The following is a 27,016-nucleotide window of genomic DNA, read 5'->3' on the forward strand; positions in this document are numbered from 1 at the left end:
ACAGCATTAGTCCGAGTAATGAATGATCTACTTACTGCAAGGGACAAGGGTGATTGCTCAATTCTGATTCTTCTTGACTTGTCAGCAGCATTTGATACTGTGGATCATGAAATTCTTATCCAGCGACTGAAGAATTACTGTGGCCTAAGGGGTACTGTTCTTAGATGGTTTCAGACCTTCCTATCTGGCAGGACACAGCAAGTATGTCTGGGCACACACTACTCTAATCCAGTGCCACTTGCCTATGGCGTTCCACAGGGTTCTGTACTATCACCATTACTCTTTGCAGCCTATATGCTCCCACTGGGCAAAATAATCCAGAACTATGGCCTAGGATACCATTGTTATGCAGATGACACACAACTGTATCTGTCCTTCAAGCCTGGCACCCAAGACCCATCAGCATCCATAAATGCGTGTCTAGTGGATTTACAAAATTGGATGAACACCAGCTGGCTGAGGCTGAACTCTGACAAAACAGAGGTGTTGGTGGTAGGTGGTCCACACATGATGGATAAAGTTCAAAACGCTCACCACCTCAAACTAGCAATTGGGGGAGATACTGTACAGTATAAAGACTCTGTGCGAAACCTTGGGGTGATCCTGGATGGAAATCTAAAACTCAGACAGCAGGTATCAGCTGTCGTCAAGTCTTCCTTCTTCCATCTAAGAAATATAGCGAAAATCAAACACCTTATCCCAGCTGAAGACCTACCTGCCCTGGTTCACGCATTTGTATCCTCCCGCCTAGACTACTGCAACGCCCTGTTCATCGGATCTACAGATAAGGCTCTGCGCCCCTTACAGCTAGTACAGAATGCTGCAGCCAGACTCCTAGCCAATGCCCCCCGCAGCTCACACATCACCCCAGTACTGCAAACTCTTCACTGGTTGCCAGTAAAATGGAGAATCAATTTTAAGATCTGCCTGCTGACATTCAAGGCTCTACACCACATGGGACCCAAATACATAGCGGATCTATTGGAACTTTATGCCCCTTCACGCACCCTCCGCTCTGCCAACAAGATGAAGCTGGTTATTCCCAGGATACACTTAACATTTGGTGCTCGGGCCTTTTCCTACGCAGCCCCTACTCTATGGAACTCACTTCCACAATCAGTACGAGAGGCTCCTTCTCTGGACAGCTTTAAAAAAAGGCTTAAAACTCACCTCTTTTCCCGAGCCTTTGAGACTGCATAATGCAGGGTCACAGCGCTTTGAGTCCCCAGGGAGAAAAGCGCTATATAAATATTATTGTTATCTGACCCTTCCTCAAGGAAGGGTCAGATGACTCGTAACATGTAGTGTGTCAAGCTCAATAAACCACAAACGCAAGTTTGAAGCCTGTGGGGTGCCTTTCTCTATATCGTTGGAGTATTTGGTTGGCAGGAGTGGTGTACCTGCAGGGAAAGATCACCTGCATACGCTACCTATATAAGTATAGCAACCTTCTGAGTACCAAGGTGTACACTGAAGCATGGTGGGATTTGTAGTTTTGTCACAGATGGAATGCCAACGTTAGCCATCACTGCCCTTGGTGGATAAGGGTGGTGACTAGTTGACTCCCTGGTGGTGGAAACTATTGGATTGCAGTGTTGAGACATCCTTTATTGCTTTGGATATGAAATTAAGCCTACTATCACTGTCAACGGTACAATTTTTTTTTTGCGATCTTTTGATGTGATCTGAATGATCAAAACTAATCTGAAGGTAAATATCGATTGTTCACATTTACAGAATGATTCTTTCTTCAAATTCGATCATAAAATCCCACTTTTGGATTGATTTTATCTTATTAAGCAATCGACCAAAGAATAGGTTCTTATCGATTTCCTTCATAAACTGCAAATTTTCGATACAATTCGGTCATTCAAATAGCATCGAAAGATCGCATTTGGTGAAATTTTTTTTTACTGTTAATGGGCACCTTTTGTGTAATTACTCCAACTACCACATACACATAAAAGCATTCCCATGGCTGTGTAATATTGTTGCAGTAAATCCTGAAAACCTGAATGGTATTCAGTTACAAAATGTTTTTATAGTGATGATATAGGTTATACATATGTACTACGGTATAAGCAACCAGTACATAAGTAGAGGGAAGCTGCTGGATGATCCAGAGACTTTCCATGCCTACCACTAGCCCACCGATACTCTCTTTACGGCTGTGCTCGTTGAGGTGTGTTTTTGCGTCCGCACAGCACCTGCCTGAGTTCTGCCTGCTCCTGGAACAGCTCATGCATGGAGGAAAGAGCACAGTACAAGCGGCTGCATGCTGCTGCACAGGCACAGACAGGACTCAAGCAGGCCCAGTGCGGCTGCGCTCGTACACAGGGGAACACGGCCATGAGAGCAAATCCTACAATGCCTTTAAGGTTCCAGCGCTGGACCAGTGGGGCCGAGGACAATGGGGGAAGCCTCGGGAGTATCCAGAGCCTTCCATCTACTAAAGGTAAATATGTAACTTTTACTAAAAATTTCACATGGATTACTTGCATATAGTGATGTTAGATACTCGAGGTTTAAATTCGGTAGCGTTGGCCGCAGAAGAGGGGGGTTAACTTACCTATGCTGCCACCTATAGCCGATGCGTTCCCACACAACGGCACTTCTTCCTCCTTCCAGGTTTGATGGAGGAAGTAGTGAAGTTATGTGGAAGGCATTAGCTATGGGCAGCGGCATAAGTAAGTTAACCCCACTTTGCTGTGGGCAGCGCTATCTAATGTAAATTTTGATTACGAGTAGCTGCGTACTCCTAGCCAGGGCTGTGGAGTCGGTACAAAAATCCACCGACTCCAACTTCTCAGTTTAGAATTCCACCGACTCCGACTCCTCGACTCCGACTCCTCTAATTTGCATATTACAATCTTGTTGATTGAAAGTATGTAACATAAAATTCGTCTCTTAACTGCCAACGCTTAGGAATTTTAAGGCCACTGAAGCGAGAAGGATATGTAGATTGCCATATTTATTTCCCTTTAGTCATAGACTAAAACTGGTAAGAGTATTTATAAAAAGGTACCGACCGGAACAAAGAACATCTATCAGGCCCTAGGCAATGTAACTGTGGGTACATGTAAGGGCTCGTTTCCACTAGTGCGGCGTGCGTCTGCACTGAGCGGGAGGGCGGGATCGCAGGTGAATCCCATGAGCCGTGCCATGCACGGCTATGGGATTCGCAGCCTCCACCGCGAATTCTGCGGGGGGTTCCGGCCGAATCGCTCCCGCAAGCGATTCGGCCGCGGCGCCGCCATCCCCTATGGCAGAGTTTCCCCGTGCGATTCATGTGCGGGGAAACTGCGGAATCGCGGCGGAAACCGCGATAGTGGAAACGGGCCCTAAGAGTGATGTGCTTGTACTCTGCAGGAGAATGAGGCGATTCTTCCTCTATCACACACTCTGCAGGTACAATCTGAACAAGGTTTATGGGTGACAGACAACACCTCTGTGTTCACTGTGCACAACATTCTCAGTGGACTCCCTGCAGCTCTGTGGGGAGTGCATATGTAGAGTATAGTACTACTGTGTAACAAAGTAAACCTGAGAGATGAAATTAAAGTTTTATACATTCCTGGGGCTTCCTCCAGCCCCCTTCAGGCTAATCAGTCCCTCACTGTCCTTCTCCACCACCTGGATCTTCTGCTAGGAGTCCCGGTACTTGATCCAGTCTGGCGCAGTGCGCATGCATATACGCCGCCGCCGGGAGCGTACTACACCTGTGCAGCACTATTGCAAAAGGTGCGCTGACTGGTTGAATTACCGGTACTCATACCAGAAGACCCAGGTGGCGGAGGAGGACAGCGAGGGACTGATTGGCCTGAAGGGGGCTGGAGGAAGCCCCAGGTATGTATAAAACTTATTTTCGTCCATCTCAGGTACCCTTTTATTCGTAGTCACCATCAAACCAAATTTTAACAACATATCAAATTAGTTGATCAAAGGGAGTGCATACATTTGCATAAATCAGCATCAACGCAGAATTATTTCCATCTCATTGACCATCTCTATTAGTGACACGGCTACACATCAGGCTTTATTCTTACAGCATAGATGTTATTTAGTATATATAAGAGATTACTGTGTACACATCATATATACTGTACAGTCACAATCAGATGTGTATATCTGACTTTAAAAATACAGGGAATGCTTTATTGAAGCAGCACAAGTAACACATTTTGATTGGTTTATTTCATTTTTGCGGACGAAGCACGGCTATTACTGTATATATAAATTATTTATGATGACTATTATCTGAGAAATAGAACATTTTATCATATTTTCTATTTTAATTACAGTTTAAATTCAGTAGGAGTCAGTATTTTTTCCCTGACTCCAGGCACCCAAAATTGCCCGACTCCACGACTCCACAGCCCTGCTCCTAGCTAACATCACTACTTGCATATACTGTATAAGTGGCTGGGTATTATTATTATTATTATTTATTATTATTATTTAGTATTTATATAGCGCCGACATATTACGCAGCGCTGCACAGTGTATATATATATTGTCTTGTCACTAACTGTCCCTCAAAGGAGCTCACAATCTAATCCCTACCATTGCCATATGTCTATATTATGTAGTGTAAGTACTGTAGTCTAGGGCCAATTTTTAGGGGGAGCCAATTAACTTATCTGTATGTTTTTGGAATGTGGGAGGAAACCGGAGTGCCCGGAGGAAACCCACACAGACACGGAGAGAACATACAAACTCTTAGCAGATAGTGCCCTGGCTGGGATTCGAACCAGGGACCCAGCGCTGCAAGGCGAGAGAGCTAACCACTACGCCACCGTGCTGCTATTTAGAACTGAAGATGTTGGTCTTCAATTGTGATGAGGCTAAAAGCTAAAAAAGGTGTCCAGCTAAGGGTAACATCTTTACTTTGAATAAACCAGGATCTGGATAAATAGGAACTGTCCCAGAAATGCTGACACATGAGTTACAACACACAAACTTCATATTCCCTTTAGACACACCTCATTGTAAAAGACTAAAATCTCAGTAGAAAAAACAAAAACTACTGGCTGTCATGGAATATTTTGGCCACTTGATTTGGTTCTGACCGCAGGAAGGCCTGCAGCTTCAAATCCCCCCTCTAGTCAGTTGCGCAGCCCATACTGCTTGGTCTGGCAGAGCAGGCATTACTATTCATGATCGTTTTAGGCAACAAAGACTAGTCTCTATGGGGCTTTAGTTATTTGGGTTTTCTTGCCTCACAGCCTCATGTTAGTGGTGTTTTTTGTATACATATAAATGCATACTTGTGCAATGTAAGCAAATAAGAAAATTGTAAAAAAAATAAAAGTAAAATGCACATACACAAGTCATACTTACCTCCTGTGTTGTCTACTCATCAATCTCTTCCTCCTCTCCTGCGTCTTGTTTGTCCACTGTGATCAATGGAATCCTCTGTCCTCCATTTTGAAAATGGCCATTACCCTATAACAGCTTCATGTACAGCACACTGATAAACTGTAATATCGCCCACTTGAGCCATAGAGAAACATGGACATTACTTTGCTCATCAGTTCTTTCAGTTAAAACCGACAGCAACTGATCTATAACTGACAGCAACTGATCTATAACTGACAGCAACTGATCTATAACTGACAGCAACTGATCTATAACTGACAGCAACTGATCTATAACTGACAGCAACTGATACATTTCACTTCTGAAAAAACCTTGTCAGAAATGAAAGGAATCGTAAGAAGAAAATGGTGAGCTTTTGAGAGGAACGGACGGTGAGGTAGGTATGTAATAATTTGCAGGTACATCACGTGTTTATTTTAAATACTGTAATTTTTCTCGGCTCAGGTTCACTCTAAGCCTTGAACGTTCATTCAATAAAAGTAATTTCAAACATTCACTAAATTTCACAGTTTGCAATGACAAATTAAAAAAAAAATGTAGCTAAACGACAAGTGACCGATTTCAGGTATTCTTCCCGATCCATTCATATGGATTTTGGGCAAATATGGTGTAATCAGCTGGTGTGTACAAGTCATCCAAACAACAGTGTGTGGACCCTTCAGTCACATCTGCACAAGCATGCAACCAGCGAAGTCACAACACCTGACCTGCATGTGCATTTGGGGTCAGTCACTCAAAAGATTTTAGAAGCACAGCAGCCAGTCAAGCCAATTCTGTTTGAAAACAAGGAATGGCAGCCACCATATTCATGTTTACTTTAACACACCCAGACAATCCAACCCCTGAACAATACCCCTGGACCTACAGATGGATCTGTACTTACTACAAACCTGCTGTTGACTCTCTCTAAGATCTGCTTCTCGTTTAAGGCCATGGATTCCCCTTTCCGCTTCTTAATGCGTTTCTTCTCCAGTTTCTTGCAAGCGTACATCTTGCCGGTTGCTCGCACTTGGCAGGCACAGACCTGGACATAGTAAATTAAAGAAAAGGAAATCAATTATTTTAAACTTTATTTAGCAAAACTCAAATGCAAGTCAAAATAAATCTCAGGACAAATCAATTTATTATCACATTATAAGAGAAAAGTAACACTAATCAATATACTGTAATTAAAAGGGCACTATTGCTAATTTCATATTTTTCAGACCCTTTAACATACATATGTCTTTTTGGAGTAATGTTATGGTACAGTATATAGTTTAATATAAATGTAATTGTTCACTGCCAAGAATGATTTATAGCCAGGCAGTCAAGTCAGCAGCTTTCCCTTTTCGACGCCAATGCAGACTATACCATCGTATAGTAGGGAGGCATCTGTTATTGATTGTAGAGCTGCCGTTATGTAAATCCCCTCTGGCCAGCTCATTTACCTTTTTCCACCTTGTAACTGCACTAGGTGCAGTTACTCTGCTCACTGTAGCCGCTGTAAAGTGTAGGACGCAGCCTCCTCCATACAGCGCTGGCTGTGTGTGCTGTGTGTTGATACGCTGCCCGGCCACCAAGGACTGCGCAGTTCAGAAGCCGGTCGGGTTGCCATAGAAACGGACAATAGGTGTCCGTTTCATTGCCAGCTTAGCGAAAGGGGTTCTTGGCGGCTGGGCGGCGTATCAATACACAGCCAGCGCTGTACGGAGGAGGCTGCGTCCTACACTTTAAGGCGGCTGCTGTGAGCAGAGTAACTGCACATTAGTGCAGTTACAAGGTGGAAAAAGGTAAAGGAGCTGGCCAGAGGGGATTCAAATAACAGCTCTACCATCAATAACAGATGCCTCCCTACTATACAATGGTATAGTTTGCATTGGCGTCGGAAAGGGAAAGCTACGGACGTGACTGCCTGGCTATAAATCATTATTGGCAATGAACAATTACATTTATATTACATAGCTCCCAACTGTCCCTTTTTCGGAGGGACAGTCCCTTTTTGGGAGCCCTGTCCCGCTTTCACCCTCATTTGTCCCCCTTTCAGGACTTTGTCCCTCTTTCTATGTAAATATATATATTTCTATACTAAAAATGTGTTTGATTGACTCTAAACTTTATTCCCAACCTTTAAATTGATATATTACTCATTTTAAAATGTTACTATGAAGGAAAATGAACCAGGATAGAAAGGACCAGTGTGGTTTGAATTATAAAACATATGTTTCTTATGAAATCTTTATGGTGAGTGTGTGGCGTGGTGAGCGTGGTGAGGGTGTGGCCAGGGTTGTGACAGGGGCGTGGCTTAAGTGTCCCTTTTTCTCATCTCAAAAAGTTGGGAGGTATGATATTAGACTATATACTGTGCCATAACATTACTCCAAAAAGACATGTATGTTAAAGGGTCTGAAAAAGATGAAATTAGCAATAGTGCCCCTTTAATTGTATGAGATAATACATTTGCATTAATAGATATGCACTGTGGTTTTACTGCACACAAAAATGTACAAAAAAACATCAAGAAAAGCGTATTTGCCAAAGGCAGCTCTACATTTATTGCACCTATTACAATCATAGCTGTCTATTCCATCCCTTCTATACAACTTCTACATAATCAAAGCTAAATGGTGATCTAACAAAATATTAGAGTGGCTTTTTTTTTTTTGGACACCCAAAATGAATGTTAATGATAGACAGTCTACCGTGCGACATTAGTGGGCTCCTCTTCATCAACATCCCACGCTGGAATCAGATACTTGCCTTGGTAGTGGAAAGTCTCTGGATCCTCCAGAGGTTTCCCTCGGCCTTCTCCAGACCACCACCCGGGACCCTCTGAAAGTTCACAGCCACGCTCCAGTCCATGATTGAGCACCGCCACACTGTGCAGCTGATGGCCCACACTTGTGTGCAGTAGCACAGAGCTGCTCATGAATGGCGTAAAAAGCCATGCATGAGCGACTCCATGCTACTGAGCAGGCCACCTTGCACCTGCACTGGTACACAGACGGTGGCATGGCGGAACTCTTTAAAGTGGACCTGATCTCTAGCACAGGACAGAAGGAAAAAAAGAGAGAAATGCACCCTGTATGTATTTAGAGAGTTTGACCTGTTTAATTCTCCCTCACTTGTGTCTAATCACAAGTTGTAATTTGACCTCACCCCTGTGTCACATGACTGCCAATGGCAGATAAGCTCATTTGAAAGCACAGGCTGTTAACAATAGGTCTGCTTCCATGAATCACGAAGTAGAAACAGTGCAGATTTATTGTAGGATTTGTATCGGCTGTAACAAAGAATGTTTACTGTTTAAAGCCCCATCTACACGATACGATTCTTTGTGCGATTGAATTACGATTCTATTTACGATCCGATTAAATCCGACATGTCCGATCTGGATTCGCTTCAATTCGATTTGCCATTGTTCTGCAATGGCAAATCGAATCCCGATCGGATATGTTGGATTTAATCGGATTGTAAATAGAATCGTAATCGAATCGCACAAAAAATCGTATCGTGTAGATTGGGCTTTAAAGTTATCATGCTGTTGTGTATCTTTTAGAGCAGAGAGGAGATCTGAGACTTCAGTTCCACTAACAAGCCCTTGAGGTTTGGGGAAGGGGGGGGTGGGGGGTGGCAGAAAGCTGGAACATCAAAAGGTGATAATCCAGAGGCTTCCTTCTTTTCAAAGCCCCATACACACTCAACAGCGGTCTTTAAAAGGCTCACAACTGTTCTTGTGAAACACCTAAAAAAATCTCTTGCTATTGTTCAAGCAGCAGTTAAGACTGATAAGGAGTCAATTCAACATTTGGATTGACTTATCAGCTGCTTGAACAATAGCAAGAGATTTTTTTTAGGCGTTTCACAAGAAAAGTTGTGAGAGCCTAATGCTGGATATACACGGTACGTTTTTGTACCGCTGAATCGAGCCGCTGATAACTCGATCGATAAAATCCGACGTGCCCGATCACCCGCCGGCTCCATTACGCACTCGATACCGCAGGCAGAACAATAGAAGAAAACGAATAGAAGATAAGAAGCGGGGACGGACGGGAATCGATCCAGGCGCCCGCGGAGACACGCCGGAATCGAGCCAGCGGTACAAAACGTACCATGTATGCCCAGCATAAGACCGGTGTTGAGTGTGTGTATGGGGCTTAAGACAACAAGTATTGTACTTGGGCACTTTTTCCCTACAGGGGTAAACTTAAAATCAGCAAAAAAAAAATATATCAATGTCTATTTACCACAATCTATATTAAAAACGATTCATTTTCAATACCTTAGCAGCACTGCAAAGCTAATCTCCATTTACAGAACATCTGGAGCAGGTCTGAACTCTTATGCACTATGAGTGTCCTGAGCAGCCAGCTGGCATAAAGACTTAATAGTCACTGGTGGTTCAGTGGTTGCATTAAAACCTGCATTATGAATGTATGTCTTTACATCTGCAGCTCACGGTTACAGTCAACTTGATTTGTGCAGCGACAGAGGCTTGCGACTCCCTTTGTCACAACAGAGAACAGACCAGCACCATTGTACTATGAATGATACTAACTTTATTATTAGTTATTCTGCACATTTCAGGAATATTGTAAATAAAACCAGAAAAAGACTACGAGGTCCAAATACCACACCAAACCACAAGGTAATATCAATATAAATATAATATTTAATAATCCATCAAGAAACAAAAAAACAGTTCTTTTTATGCATTAACCAGCACACTGGGTCGTCTGATGCACATGATTATAGGAAGAGGATAAAAGAATACTACGAGACCTCAAGTTCAAAAATTAGAAAAAAGCTTTATTTGAACCTTCAAAATGACACAGAACCACACTAATAAAAAGGTATTAAAATCAAGGGTTAAGCTCAACCAGACCTCTACCATTCCCATTCTGGGGTCCTCCATTCACACCTACACACACCAGCAGCAACATACACAACACATTGCTCATGAGCTACACAAAACCGGTTATCAATCAATCACTTGCATGCAAAAATTACAGCACTTAGTGTAACTAGCATCAATGAATGGATATACGACATTGCAACTCGTTGGAGCCTAAAAAAGAAAGACATGCAGTTCTTTGCAAATATTCCAAGGGAGCACCTCTCATACTCCACTATCATTAGCATTAAAGCCAGTCCAGTCATGTTAGTAAGCATTAGAGAGCTAACCGGGCAGCACGGTGGCGTAGTGGTTAGCTCTCTCGCCTTGCAGCGCTGGGTCCCTGGTTCGAATCCCAGCCAGGGCACGATGTGCAAAGAGTTTGTATGTTCTCTCCGTGTCTGCGTGGGTTTCCTCCGGGCACTCCGGTTTCCTCCCACATTCCAAAAACAGATAAGGATAAATTAATTGGCTCCCCCTAAAAAATTGGCCCTAGACTACAGTACTTACACTACATAATATAGACATATGGCAATGGTAGGGATTAGATTGTGAGCTCCTTTGAGGGACAGTTAGTGACAAGATAGATATATATATATATATATATATATATATATATATATATATATATATACACACTGTACAGCGCTGCGTAATATGTCGGTGCTACATAAATACTAAATAATAATAATAATTAGTAAGCAAAGTTGCGCCAATGTCCAGTTCCTGAAGGTTTTAGCTTTAAATTGTGCAGCACATTTAATTAGTGTTCATCAATAGGCTCACAGCGTTGGTGAAGTATAGTGACATGCAGCAGCACTCATGATATAGGCATGGCAAATCAGCTTGAGTGATCAAACATTGCTTGAGCGGGCAGTGTTTCCCTGTTTATACCCGCTCACCGCAGTCCAGCGATTGCCTTAAGTTATGCGTACTCACGCTTCCATGTGCGTCTGCTGGCTGTGTTGCTCGGGTAGGGGATCCCCTGTGGGTAGCAGTACTTCATCCCGCGATCAATCCGCGTTCTAACTGCTTCTCGCCGGAGATCAGCGTGGGACACAGCTGTGGATAGGTCCGGCGTCTTAGGCTCCGCCCACCTACATGTTTCGGCCAATCACGGCCTTCCTCAGGGTGTAGGGCCTGAGTCTGATGCACATGCCTCGTGTCTGTCCGGTTTGATCTCTGTGCTGCGCTGGTGGACTCTACTTACCCTGAGTAACCAGCATGTATGTGCAGAACATACCCGTCAGTGTGAGTATATATGATTAATACTGAAGCCCTTCTATACATTTTCTGTTGGGTATGTTATCTTGATGTTTAACAATTACATGCCGACTCTTAGGACTCATCAGGCACACTATAAGCGCTTTACTGAGCGCTTGTGATTGATTAGTGCTTTATCAGCATGCATAAAAAAAAAAAATAAAAAAAAAAAAAATCGCTCCCATTCACTTTAATTAAAATCGTGGTAAAAATAGCTACGATTTTCTCGTACAATCGTGGCGAGTTTTATGCAATTTTTACCGCGATTTTAATTAATGTGAATTGGAGCGTTTTTTAAAACGCGCTAATCAATTACAAAACGCTCAGAAAAGTGTTTATAGTGTGCCTGAGCCCTTAGAGCCCGTTCAGACTGCACGCGTTTCCAGCCGCGTTTTGGGAACGTGTGCAGGAGGCCGACACGCACGACATCAGACAGTGCATAGAGTGCACTGTCTGATGTTCACACTGCATGCGTTCCGGACCTGTGCGGTCCGGAACGCATGCTGCACGCAGATTTTGACAAAACGCGCGGCTGACCCATTCACTTTTCAGTGATCGGATCAGCCATGCAACGCACACAAACGCGGATGGCGTGTGTTCGTACGCGTTGTGGTCTGCACGCGTTCCGCACGCATGGCCATCCGCATTTGTGATCTGAACGGGCCCTTACTCATTACTTAACATAACTTAAGTTCGTACAATTACCATTGTACACCCTTATCATTGAGGTGATTCATCATTGCTTTAAAGGGAAGGTTCAGGGAAACCTTTAAAAAAATAAAAATCCATATCCACTTACCTGGGGCTTCCTCCAGCCCGTGGCAGGCAGGAGGTGCCCTCGCCGCCGCTCCAGAGGCTTCCGGTCGTCTTCGGTGGCCGACCCGACCTGGCCAGGCCGGCTGCCAGGTCGGGCTCTTCTGCGCTCCAAGGACGGGCTCTTCTGCGTCCCACGCGGGCGCGCTGACATCGCAGGCGCAGTAAAGCCCGGAGGACGTCCGACGACGTCAGCGCGCCCGCGTGGGACGCAGAAGAGCCCGTCCTTGGAGCGCAGAAGAGCCCGACCTGGCAGCTGGCCTGGCCAGGTCGGGTCGGCCACCGAAGACGACCGGAAGCCTCTGGGGCGGCGGCGAGGGCACCTCCTGCCTGCCACGGGCTGGAGGAAGCCCCAGGTAAGTGGATATGGATTTTTATTTTTTTAAAGGTTACCCTGAACCTTCCCTTTAATGCTCCACACTGAGCCCATCCAGTTCTCCCTCCACAGTCAAATGTACCTCTAAGGTTGCCACTAATTATCCAATCTTTTTCATCCAATCTTACCTGAAGTATCCATTCAGTATATGGACTCAATTTACCTTTATACTACATAGATTTGGTAAGATTGGATGAAAAAGATTGGATCATTAGTGGCCACCATTAGGCCCAGTCAGGAGAAGCAGCTGAGCATCTGCATTGCTATAGCAACACAGCGCTCTCCTAGCTCTGCTTGGCTACAGTTGCATGTTCGCTCCCTGCCCACTCCTCCTATTTTGCTTGCTTATTCAAACGGGCTTAAAGAGAATCTGTATTATTAAAATCACACAAAAGTAAACATACCAGTGCGTTAGGGGACATCTATTACCCTCTGTCACAATTTCGCCGCTCCCCGCCGCATTAAAAGTGGTTAAAAACAGTTTTAAAAAGTTTGTTTATAAACAAACAAAATGGCCACCAAAACAGGAAGTAGGTTGATGTACAGTATGTCCACACAGAAAATACATCCATACACAAGCAGACTGTATACAGCCTTCCTTTTGAATCTCAAGAGATCATTTGTGTGTTTCTTTCCCCCTGCATCTCTCATGCCTGAAGTTTCAGGCTGCTCAGTTCTTCCTGCAAACAGCTTTGCCTTTGTCTGTTATTCCTCAGTATCTGAAAGCCCAGCCAGCTCAGAGGACGATTTATCCAGCTTGTAAAAGATAAGAGAGAAGAGAGAAGCTGCCCTAATCTAAGTAATATACAGGCAGTGTGCATAGAGGGGCCTGGAAGGGGGAGTTCATAGCAGAACCACAACACTGAAGAACTTGGCAGCCTTCCAGACACAGGCCGACAAGTCTGACAGGGGAAAGATACATTGATTTATTACAGAGCCTGTGATAGTAGAAAGTGCTGCAGTAAGCCAGAACACATTAGAATAGCTTTTGGAACTTGTAGGATGATAAAAAACAGGATGCAATTTTTGTTACGGAGTCTCTTTAAGCAGGGCAAGAGCATGCACCTCTGATGAAGCCTTCTTGATGGCAATATGCGTTAGGAGGTGGTGTGGTTTGGTGTCTGGCTGTGTCTCCTCCTTGGTTAGCTCCTCATTCTATTGCAATCTGGCACTGTTTCTCCTCTGCAGTCTGACTTTTGTTGATTACTCAGGTCACTATCCCACTTTCTAATTTGCACTGCCCCTTTATTTTTCATGCTACTGTACTGTCTTGCAGGAATTCTGCAGTGCATTGTATGCAGCATGCTCAGGGGCGTAGGGGCCACGGTCGCAGCAGGCACCTGTGCGACTGGGCCCGCTCGTCCTCCCCACGTGCTGCCGCTGAGGGGTCATCAAATACTCACATAGCCACGATCCACGCACTGCATCTACAAATTTCTCCCTGTCCTGCGTTCCAGCTCACAGTAAGAACTCCTCTTAGGGGCCCCTAGGGGGCGCTTTTACTGTGAGATGGAACGCAAGAACAGTAAGTAGATGCAGCGCGTGGATCGCAGCAAAGTATTTGATGACTGCTCAGCCGCTGCTGGTCCGTGCCGCTGCGTCTCCGCCTGGCTCTGGCTACCTATACCGAGGCACCTATTCCTGGCTATCTATACCGAGGCACCTATTCCTGGCCATCTGTACTGAGGCGCCTATCCCTGGCTATCTGTACTGAGGCGCCTATCCCTGGCTATCTGTACTGAGGCGCCTATCCCTGGCTATCTGTACTGAGGCACCTATTCCTGGCTACCTGTACTGGAGGCCCATCCTGGCTATGTAATGTAAATTCCGCATTGGGGCCCCGAGGTTTGTAGCTACGCCACTGAGCATGCTACTGCCCTTACAGTGTGGTTCCTTCCACCCTTGCACTTTATTGAGCTCAGAAGCACTTTCTCCATTTTAATACCTCTTTGCACTCAACGCTGTCTTGCATAAATTATCATCATTCTCTGCAGCGGTATACCATTTTTACACATGCATAGACCACAAACACTTCATGCACTATATAATCCTGATTTGCTTTACCTAAGGAGGTTATATGTATAGAGGATTTTCTCTTCTAGTTGCTACAATGCGACTTCCTACCTGCTGATTATGGAGTACTTGATAGTTGTTTCTTGTTCTACTGATTTTTTTTTTGTGTGATTTTAATTGTTTTTATGTCTTGATGGATTAATAAACATGAATTTATACTGATATTACCATTTGGTATGGTGCTGCACTTGGACCTCTTGGTCTCTTTCTGGTTTGCAACTTCCTTGACTGATTGTGTCAGTAGGAGGATGCTGTGTGAACACCTTCCATGTTCTGTACTGGATGAGACCATGCAGACTTGCTGTCACGGCAAGAGGTGGGCAAGCAAAGGTCGGCTTCTCCTGCCCTTAAACAACATGGCCCTATTGTGATGGGGATGAGACAGAAAATAAATAGTTGTGGGAGTAAGAAAAACACAGAGATAACTGAATCATTCAGTCCATCACAGTAAAGGCACTTATTACTGCTATAAATAAAAACTATTTATCTCACTAAATAACATTTCTAGATAGAGCCCCCTGTGTACTGAGATTAGACTTGTTTTTCTCTCATTCACAGTTGCCCCATTAAAAAGCATGTCTTTTGATGTTTATCAGTGTATAAAGAAGCATAGTAAACACATGACAGACAAGGAACAGAGGCCTATTCATCTCTGAATCCAAAACACTGTTCACACCCTTCACATCACCTTTCTGGACTCCAAAGTACAATTTTATCTTCTTCAAACAGAAGGTTTTTAACACATTTCAACTCCACATAAACAATAAATAACATCCATACAGCAGCTCAGGGCAGTGAGTGAACATTCCAACAGTTTTCTTCACGCCCTTGAGAAGCCAGCCATGCATGAAAAACTTGGTTTATTGCACTCCTATATATTTTATTACTGTACTTTTTCAGAGCCATATAATCCCACTTGCAGGCAGCAGCTTCCTAACCAGTGAAAGGTACAGACCACATACACCTCCACTATGGGGCATTCAGTAGGGGCATTACAGCGAAAGAAAAGGAAGAGGATCGGGGGGGGGGGGGGGGGGGGTACCTGATTGGTACTTCTACAAGACAGATAGGGACTGCAGCTACATTCTTAAAAAGGGGACCAAGCAGCATTTTTATGATGAGAGGATCAAAACGCTCATAACCCCCTACCAAATCAACCAATTGGTGCAGGATCTGGGAAGCCAAGCCAATATAGGAATTTGCACAAAAGGATCCGCAAACCATCAGTGGTAGAAGAAATGCTGGTTGTTCTTTATTCAGATAATCCACATGGCAAAGGTAAAAAAATCACAAGGTTCAACTGACGCGTGTCGGGCTTACAGTCTGCCCTTAGTCATAGTTAAAAACTATGACTAAGGGCAGACTGTAAGCCCGACACGCGTCAGTTGAACCTTGTGATTTTTTTACCTTTGCCATGTGGATTATCTGAATAAAGAACAACCAGCATTTCTTCTACCACTGATGGTTTGCGGATCAAGCAGCATTTTTAGCACAAAAAAATGCATGCTAACAATTTGGCTTATTGATAAAAAAGAAAGCTTCCATCCTACCTCTTCTTTTTACATTTAAATGTTTGTTAGAGGCTTTTATTACTCTACTTTTGTGGACTGACAGGGCCTGTGGTCCCCAGAAATAGCAGGCAGATAAGAACAGCTGTAATTAGCAGTAGCAATGAGCAAACAAAAGCTTTCATCAACAGGGGGTGGGGAGATGGGACACTGTTCTTCAAACAGAGAGAAGTCATGCTTTGCTACCTTCACATCTTCTCTCTGGATAAGGGCAGAGTGAAGGGGAGGGTGGAAACTGACAGCTCATACAGCTATTCGAAACTACGACAAACTGCAGAAGAAAAACACTGTCATCTCTCTTCTCCCTGTATCTCTTTTATGTCCATTTGCCTCCAGTGTCCCACTCTGTGTTACCTCAGTTTTCCGTGCCTTCAATACCTCCCTCTATGCCACCTCTGTTCCCCCCTGCCCCTGTGTGACATCTGCCCCCATGTGCCTACAGTGTACCACAGCAAAATGTCATTTTACCAGCTAAGTATTTTAAAATAGATTTTCTCAAAAACTACAAGGTGTTTTTGAAAAAAAAAAAATGTTTTTGACTTGTTCCCACAGAATCAAATTTCAAATTTTCAGGCCGTTCGTATCAGCAAGTCAGTTGGATATTTGTAAGCCAGGGACTACCTATATTTCTCTTATTTATTTATTTATTTTAAATACATATTTATTGTCTTCCAAAACAAAAGTTGTACAGACATTTGCCAAATATGTAATACAGATTAGTATACAGAAAACAGGACAACAAGGCTATGCGTAGAGATACGGCACAATTACATTCTGGGTAAAGGATCTCTAATAAACATCATGTATAAAAAGATAAGTATATAGGACTGATTCCATATACCTGTTCAGTGGGTATATAGGTCTAATTCATTGGAACTTTTTTCAATCCCAAGAAGAGAGGAGAAGAAAGGTAAGTGACAAAAGAAAGACATTGTCAAAAACCTGAGGGTTAAAGGGGTGAAGCCCCAAGCAGAAAAGGAACAAAAAAATCAAAGCAAAGATCACTACCAGCAGCTGTCTATGTCTCAGATGCTGGGAATACATGGTTCGTTTTTGAGCCATTTAGATGTCTGATCTCCTGCCCGATCGTTTCGCCGCTTGATTTGTGATAGCAGGGACTGGAAAAAGGTAAGAAAAATTAGCAGAAGATAAAAGAATCGATCGGCGAAACGATCGAACAGAGAAACAAGCGGCAAAAACGAGCCATGTATGCCCAACATAGCATACTTATGTAGAGTTTATGAATTTTCAGCCACAAAGGTTAAATGGGGAATAATGTCTTAAATAACATCTTGTGTAAAGTGGCTCTTCCCTAAAACCATCTAGCCAAGTGATCACAAATGTTTTCATCCTATTTTGGGTTGAATGGATTATTTCCTCCATCTGCATGATACAGTATAGTTTAGTAAACTTGCTAGGTCAAAAAGGGTGGGAGTAGTAATTTTCCAGTGTTTGGCAATGGATTGCACAATTGCAGTGAGAATGTGTCTCAAGGGGCCCATACACTCAGCCGATTTTCTGGCCGATCGATTGGTCTATTGCAAATCGGTTGGCCGATCAACGGCCGATTTCGATGGATTTCCATCGAACTGGCAGGGTGGAAAATCTAGGCTGATCTGTTGAGATTGCTTATCATTTTGCATTGGCCCTAATGCCATCAGATCGATTTTCACTAGATTTCAAACTGAAATCTATTGGAATTCTATCCTAGTAAAAAATGTTCCTAAAACACATCAGATAGATAAGAAATCTATCTGATGATCTATTTGCTGCTAATCTGACGAGTTTATGCTGGGAATACACCATACAATTTTCTGTTGGATTAGATTTTTCTGTTAGATTTTCTGTAATTAGATTATTTTCTGTAAAGTACTGGTAAAGACTGGTCATTATCTCTGGTGCATGGTCTTCTGGTTATCTCCTTAGTAGAACAATGCCTAATTGCTCGGCAGGTAGATGGTTAGATAGATAATTTCCAACATGTTGGAAATTATCTATCTGGCAGGTAAATTGTATGAAGTGTATCTAGCAGAATGCTGGGAATACACAGTACGTTTTCGCCGCTCAATTCTGACGCCCGATTGATTCCTCCGCTCGATTCCGCGGGCGATTCTCTTGCTCGTTTTCCTTATCTTTTTCCATTGTCCCCCATGCGGAATAGAGCGCGGAATCAATCGGGCGGGTGATCGGACATGTCGGAATCAATCGAGCCATCTAAATGGCTCAATCGAGCGCCGAAAACGTACCGTGTATTCCCAGCATTAGGGCCAGTGCACACCAAAAACCTCTAGCAGATCTGCAAAATGCTAGAGGTTTTTGAAGCATATTTTCAAGCGATTCTAGGCATGTTTAGAGAGATTATCTAAACATGCCTAGCGTTTTTTGGAGCGTTTTTGTGTAGCAGATTTCATATATTGTTACAGTAAAGCTGTTACTGCACAGTTTCCGCAACAAAAACGCCTGCAAAACCGCTCTGAAGTAGTGTTTTTCAGAGCGGTTTGAGCTTTTCCTAGACTTTACATTGAGGCAGAAACGCATCTGCAAACCGCAAAAATGCTGCAGGAGCCACATTTGCGGTGTGCTAAAAACCTCAAACCGCTGGTGTGCACCATCCCATTGAGATACATTAGCCAAGAGTTTTCACAGGCGGCAGCAGTTTTGCAAACGCTATTAAAACAGCTTGGTGTGCACCAGCCCTTAGAAAAGATTTTGGGGATTTGGATATTGGGCCTGGTATATCAGACAGCAAGGCTATTGCAGCTGCTGGAAAGTATTGTTTGCCTGACACAGCGAATGCCATCTTCCACCCTGGTTGAATTAATTCACAGTCCCACCACATATGTTTATACCTTCCTTTTCTCCAGCAGTTTTCTGAGATCTCTGGGGAGAATGGATGTAGCAGGGTTGGGTAATAGTACCATCATGATAGGATTTATGAAACACATTTAAATTCCCATCCAGAAAGGACTAAGTCTTTATAGATTTTCAATACGGCTCTGATGAGTGCAGCACTGTTTTATATCTTTTTTTGTATTACTAACACAAAGAAGAATCAAAGCCATGCAATACATCGCAGCACTTCAAAAAGACACCGGCCTCCTGAGATCATCACTGTATATGGGTCACACATGGCGAGACTGTCCTAACCTGAAACTACAGCTAAAATCTCTGTATCCTGGAACGGAGGTAAAATCAGGGCAGTGAAGTCATGGTGTTTGCAGCAATCATTTGCACACTAGTACTAGGCCATTGTTTTAGGTTTACTAGTTGGTTTTTGGTTTACATAGCTTAACTTTAATCTTGTTTTAAAAAGAACAAAGGAAGTGGTTTATATTTTTGAACTGAAATGTTGTTCTTGTTTTTTTATATAAGATATTCATTTATAGCTTTTTGATAAAGAAATATAACCATGCCACAGGAATGGCATGGAAGAATAGGACGGAGCGCGAACTGAGAAGGCTTTGTGGTACCCAGAACCTTCCACTTAGATATGAAATGTGTATAAAAACTTTTTTTTTCTCTTCTTTTTTCGGCTTTAAAGAGAATCTGTATTGTTAAAATCGCACAAAAGTAAACATACCAGTGTGTTAGGGGACATCTCCTATTACCCTCTGTCACAATTTCACCGCTCCCCGCCGCATTAAAAGTAGTCAAAAACAGTTTTAAAAAGTTTGTTTATAAACAAACAAAATGGCCACCAAAACAGGAAGTAGGTTGATGTATAGCATGTCCACACATAGAAAATACATCCATACACAAGCAGGCTGTATACAGCCTTACTTCTGAATCTCAAGAGATCACTTGTGTGTGTTTACCTTCTGTCCCCAGCTTCTCTCATGCACTGAACATTACAGGCTTCCTGCAGACAGCTCTGCCTATGTCGTTAATTCCTCAGTATGTGACAGACCAGCTCCTTTCACAGCCTCCAGGGGAGGATTTTTATCCAGCTCTCTTCTATCACTGATAAGATAGCAGAGAAGCTGCTGGCTTATGTAAATAAAACACACACTGGAGTGTGCATAGAGGAACAGTTCAACACTGAAGAACTTGGCAGCCTTCCAGACACAGGCTGACAAGTCTGACAGGGGAAAGATACATTGATTTATTACAGAGATGGTTATAGTAGAAAGAGCTGCAGTGAGCCAGAACAGATTAGAATAGGTTTAGGAACTTGTAGGATGGTAGAAAAAAACGTTGTAATTTTTGTTACAGAGTCACTTTAAAGGGAACCTGAAGTGAGATGCATACGGAGGACGACATATTTATTTCCCTTGAAGCAAAACTGTTGCCTGGCAGTCCTACTGATTTTTCTGGCACCGGACTTGTCTGAGTCACACACCTGAAACAAGCATGCAGCAGTCTTCAGTGAAAGCACCTGATCTGCATCCTTGTTCAGGGTATATGGCTAAAAGTATTACAGGCAAAGATCAGCAGGACAGCCAGGAAATGTGGACTGTTTAACCACTTAAGGACCACAGGCTTAACCCCCCCTAAAGACCAGGCCATTTTTTGCTAATTAAGCCACTACAGCTTTAAGGCCCCGCTGCAGGCGTACGTTAAAAAGGGGCGCTGGGAAAAAAGGGCGCCGGGTTTTAAACGATAAACATGGATAACGTTTAAAAAATATAATGTACTATATTTCGTTTAAAAATAATGTTTTATAAAGTTATAAATCATTAAATAATGTGCATGAAATTGGCAATTGTGAAAACGTTAATCTTCCGTTTAAAAAGTGAAACGTATAATAACGTTTAAAAAAAAAATAGTAAGTAACCCTCCCTGTACCTACCCCTAACCCCTGGACCCCCGTGTTGGTGCCTAAACCTAAGACCCCCCTGGTGGTGGCTAAACCTAAGACTCCCCTGATGGTGCCTAAACCTAAGACTCCCCTGGTGGTGCCTAAACCTAAGACTCCCCTGGTGGTGCCTAAACCTAAGACTCCCCTGGTGGTGCCTAAACCTAAGACCCCACTGTTGATGCCTAAACCTAAGACCCCCCTGGTGGTGCCTAAACCTAAGACCCCCCTGTGATAAGCATTAATAACGTGTGAAAAAAATATTGTGCTGTTTTTCGTTTAAAAATAATGTTTTAAAAAAGATTGTACTGTTTTTCGTTTAAAAATAATGTTTAAAAAATTATAAATCATAAAATAATGTGTAATCATGAGAAGCAGTTATAAAACAGTAAAAGTCTCCGGGCGCCGCTTATAAAACGTTATTTTTCTCCGGCGCCCTTTTTTCCTGTCGGGCGCCCATTAAACGATATTTATTATGGGAGTGAATGGCGGCGCCCGATTTGTCCACTTGCCTCAGGCGCCCGAATTTACTGTTCCCCCGCTGCAGGGCAATACAACTCAGCACACAAGTGATTTCAAAGCTCTCTGTTGGTGGGAAATGATAGCTCCCAGGATGTTTGTTTTTTGCTTTTCTTTGTTTTTAATAAATATTTATTTTAATATTTTTAAAATAAATAGCCCTATTTTTTTTTTTTTTTATAATTACCCTCCCTCCCTCTGCCAGCCAATGAGTGCGATCAGTTGTCATAGGCTTTAGCGGATCGCTGTCTTGCCACTCAGGGGGACAGCCGTGTCACACAGCTGTCCATAGTACAGCGTTGCCGTAGATCACAGCGCTGTACTATGTAAATAGACGGTTTCACCGTCTGTCTCCTAGCGGCAATCGCCGCTGGGAGACTGATGGCAGAGCGGAGCTCCGTCATACAAGCGGAGATGTGCGCGCATCGGCGTGCTCGATCTCCTGCAAAACACGTCCCCAGGACTTTACGTTGATCGGCGTGACGAGGTCTTGAAGAGGTTAAGCTCCATATCCCTTCTCAACTCAGGTCCCTTTAAAAACTTTTGTCACTTAAAACAATGTTTAGAGATAATTTCGGACCGTAGTTTAGTGACAAGACTTGTATAGGGATGCTCCCCACTGAGCAGTGTACTGTATTCTGTTCTATGGACAGGTAGGAGGAAACTTTATTGGAAGTTCATGAAGGATGAAAAGGAATTGTGTAAAAGTGAGCCACTCTGGTAGATTGCTATAGGGATGACCAAGGAAAGCAGGGGACATCTGAACATCGTAAAAAATTTAAAAATATCAAGAGTGGTCACTTTGGCCAAGGAAAAAACCCAAGTGCATATATAGCTTTACACAAATATCTGTTTCTTTAAGTAACTATCTATTGACTCTAAACAGGCAAGTGAGCAAACTTTGACAATTCATAGCATGTTCCTTTAAGTCCCTGTAAAAGATGAATTACAACGGATCTTACCTCACCGAAACCGCCTTTGCCCAGAACTCTATATTGGCGAAATGTATTCTTTGTAACCGGCTGCCTGCAAATAATGACAAGCAGAAGTTGTGGAATGAATTTGCTACACTGTGATGTTATTGCATGTGTCATTATTCACACCTATCAACAGTCCTGTCACATGTAGGCCTCAAGGAGCATGGCCTCAACAGAAGGGGATTTCACAGCAATGGATTACTGCTCACCTCTCCAGCCATTTCCATTGCAAAAAGCGGTTGTAATACTGGCTGTCCAGGTAATCTGAAAATGGAGCCATGCTGAGGAAATCATGGACAAGTCTGAAATAGAATGAAAAAAAAAAAAATGTGATTAAGCGATGAAACAAATAATACCACTCTGTACAATTTAATGGGTACAAATGATGGCATATAACAAACATACATAGACGGAGAGTACAAAGCTAGGACACAAGAAAACAGGATCATCTACAAAAGAGCATACAGTCAGTGGACCAGAAACAGAAGAAGATGAGCCCTGCAAATGACGATGTGGTCACATGATGTGGAAGACAGAAACCGGAAGCCTGGAAGAAACCCTCTCTACTGCCCGGCTGCAATGAAGAAGATACCTGGGTACGTTTTTAACCCTCCCTCGCCTACCAGGCTGCTGCACCCGTCCTCACCTGCTGGAGTGGCAAACGGAGTGAAAATGGATCTAATCGACCGGTGATCGGATTCGTTTTCACAGATCTGTTTGCAATTGTGGACCAAGCCATACAAATCCGGTGAAGCAGAGACCGGATCTGCTTTACCGGATCAGTTTTGCCTAAAATTATAGTGTAAACCGGCCCTTAGGAAATGGCGTACAATTAATAGGATACATGAGATTTGGGTTAATAGTAATGAAGGGTTAGAACTTAAGGTGGACACACACACCATACAATTTTTAAAATATCTTTTCAATTCAAGAACTGTAATCAATTTTTCTGACTAACATTTCAAAAATCTGACCAATGTACCACACACACACACACACACACACACACACACACACACACACACACACACACACACACACACACACACACACACACACACACACACACACACACACACACACACACACACACACACACACACACACACACACACACACACACACACACACACACACACACACACACACACACACACACACACACACACACACACACACACACACACACACACGTTAAATTTTGACCCAATTATGATAAAAATGATTGGAAACTAAGAAAATTGCTAGGGTGTGTACATTAATAAATTGACAAACACACACCATACAATCTTTAGAAAAATTGAAGAAAAAATGTCCTGCATTCCGGATCGATAAAAATCGAAGAAAAAAAAAAAAAAGCGGAAAGCCTGATTGTATTTTTTTAGTCGAATGAAAAAAAAAAGCCTTACATTTTTTTCAGAAGATCAGATCATATTTATCGAATTCCTGTAAAATCTGATCATTTTATTGTATCGTGTGTGGCCACCTTAAAGTGAACCTAAAGGCATAAAAAAAAAAAAAATGAGATGAACTCACCTGGGGCTTCCCTCAGCCCCCTGCAGCCGATTGGTGCCCTCGCAGCTCCGCTCCGATGCCTCTGGACCCGCCGGCGACGACTTCCGGTTTCGCCGTCACCGGCCAACAGGCATGGGAACGCGAGTGATTGTTCACGTTCCCAGCCTATACAGGAAGAGAATGCATTGCCAAAGAGAAGTCTTTGGCAATGCATAGTAACAGGTTGTGATGGATTCATTAGCAGATCACTGATGGAACAGAGAGGGCAAATACAGGTGTATTTACATAGGAGATTGGGGATACAAGTGCATACAAGATGCAAGGCCATCTAAAGGAGGTTTCTAAAGGCTGCCATACACTGGTCGATTGCCACCAGATCAACCAGCAGATAGATCCCTCTGTGATCGAATCTGATCAAAGAGGGATCTATTGGCTGCCTACACTGCAAACAGATTTTAAATCGATTTCACTATGAAACCGATTCACAATCAGTGGAGCTCCCACTGCCCCCAGTCTCCGCTGCCTCTTCTCCGCGCTGAGCTCCACTTTACTTTCTGTCATGGGAAGTTTAAACAGTAGAGGGCACTCTACTGTTTAAACTTTCCCCGACAGGAAGTGAAGCCAAGCGGAGTCCAGCGCGGAGAAGAGACAGCGGGGACAGGCGCCTGCGGAACCAGAAATGTATTTCCGCTAGCGTCGGACATTCGAATGCCGCTATCGACACACTCCCGACCCGCCGGCGATCGAGCGAAATATTCAGCACAGACAGATTAACGGGAATGAGCGATTTCGGACAGAAATCGTTCAGTCAGCGTTTGCGCAACGATTTCACAGCAGATTCGATAGCACCGCTTTGTGAATCAAGCCCTAAGTATTCTATGTTTAATAGTAGTTTAATACAATATCAGCACCACACCAAACATGTTCCATCTCATCTTACTTAGAAGAGTCTTTAAAAAGTTCCTTGCATGGGTTGTTCTCTAAACTGTCTCTACAACCAGCGACCATCTGCTCAGGGACCTCTGTGATGTAGTCTTCACTCTGTAGAGGGGGAAAACGGGTTTATTATTGTTAGTCAGGTTACAAAGTAAACATACATTTATAAACACATATACAGTCCTCATTGTAATAGCACACACACAGATATTACAAGTCATGCCTCCTGGGTGTTAGGCATTTCCCTGCCTGCCATGGCAATCATGTGAAGGTCATTGGTGAAAGAAAGCTTCTTCACGAGAAGATTGGGTTTGCATTCATGAGGTCAAAAAGGGACGTAAACCAATGTTTTCTAAAGACTGAACCGTGCACGCGCAAGGCTCTTACGGCGGCCGGCGTGATGGCGCAATAGGTACGCAGCGGGGGCGACCTTGCACAACTTTACTTCAAGTCTGCACATTACCAGAGCTGCCAGCGGGATAGCGGAGAGGGCCAGGGGATGCCGGAGACCTTGCGGGCTACAGGGGGCTGGAGGCGGCCCCAAGTAAATTCAGTTTTCTTTTTTAAGATAAACCTCAGGGTCCCTTTAAATGCAGACATCAAATTTGCCGTAACTACTTCCGGTTATAAAATATTGCACATTTTAATCACTTACTGTAAAGAACCCCTTACTAAACGGATAGCAAAACCTTTTTCCTCCATACGCAGAACATGTACCCTGATCCTCTATACAAGCTTAGGGACAAAAGGCTCATCTGCCAAGCGTCTGTATTGTGCTCTGATATATTTATACATGTTAGGGCCTTTTTCCACTAGCCAGCGATTTGATTCTGATCGCAAATCGCAAGGTACATTAAACTAATGGAAACTGCAGCAGCAATTTCCATTAGTGCGATCCGATTGCGATGCAATTTTGGTCAAAGCGCAATCGTTGTTCTGCCGCGTTTTGTATGCGATTGAGCTGTACTATAATAAGTATAGTAGCTCAATCACAATCGCATGGTGGAAATTGAAATGCGATTGTGATCGCGATCGGAATCGCGATCGCATTTCATAGTGGAAAAGAGCCCTAATCAGGTCACTCCCTCAGCGCCTTTTGTATAAGCTAAATGAGTCAAGTTTATCCAACCTTTCTTGGCAAGCGAGAAGAGAACCTTTCATCCCTGGTTAATTTTGTTGTTAGTCTTTTTCGTGCGATAACACTAACTTTCACGTGAAAACGGCCACGATTTCGCTCGCAAATTTGCGTTTGCGTGCGGAAAACATTACGCGCGTTATAGAGTGCGCAAACCGCTAGCGCGACCATGATAAGAGTTATCTCCGCTTTGTGAATCAAGCCCTATGTCTGCCAGTAGTAAAGATGATTAGGTGTAGACTGATTTTTGATCAAACAATATGAACAAATTACATAGCGAATCGCAATTTCTTGATCTCTCTTCTATTTTTTTAACTTCTCACTTTGCAATGTATTTATCTATTTTTCCCCTTTTCACTAAAGTTCTTCTTTAAAGCGTGTACCTGAGATGGTGTCCCTTAAATGTATACATACCTGGGGCTTCCTCCAGCCCCCTTTGGCCTGATCGTCCTCAGTCGCCTTCTCCTTTGCCCACAACTGGCTCTGAAGATCCTCCATTCGGGGCCAGTTGGAGCATGCGCAGTGCGGCCAGGTGCGCTCCCCCATCTCGCTCCAGTCGTCGGCGACGCGCAGTTGGCCCCAGACCGGAGGACTTTCCAGGGCCAATTGCGAAACAGGGAGGCGGGAGAGGACGGCATGGGAGCGATCAGGCCGGAGGGGGCTGGAGGAAGCCCCAGATATTTTTATTTGATTGCTGTGGCCCCATCTCAGGGTCACTTTAAGTACCTCTTGACACAGATATATTTAGTACATGGTAATGGTTTCTTAACAGTTCCCAAACATTTACTATTGAT

The 27,016-nt window shown here is 43.5% G+C and overlaps 1 protein-coding gene across 2 annotated transcripts in view; it reads right to left on the reverse strand.

Annotated features, from left to right (window-relative positions):
* GRK6 (G protein-coupled receptor kinase 6) overlaps positions 1-27,016 on the reverse strand; it is a 106,228-nt gene that overhangs the window by 38,885 nt on the left and 40,327 nt on the right. The window contains exons 5-8 of one of the 2 annotated variants that reach the window (XM_068277094.1): positions 25,092-25,192; positions 22,846-22,938; positions 22,622-22,685; positions 6,263-6,403 (exon numbers count right to left, since the gene is read on the reverse strand). In XM_068277094.1, the coding sequence (XP_068133195.1) occupies positions 6,263-6,403; positions 22,622-22,685; positions 22,846-22,938; positions 25,092-25,192 (399 nt within the window). The other variant, XM_068277095.1, reaches the window with a different exon arrangement.

Source organism: Hyperolius riggenbachi, chromosome 3 (genome assembly GCF_040937935.1).
Source record: "Hyperolius riggenbachi isolate aHypRig1 chromosome 3, aHypRig1.pri, whole genome shotgun sequence".
NCBI lineage: Eukaryota > Metazoa > Chordata > Amphibia > Anura > Hyperoliidae > Hyperolius > Hyperolius riggenbachi.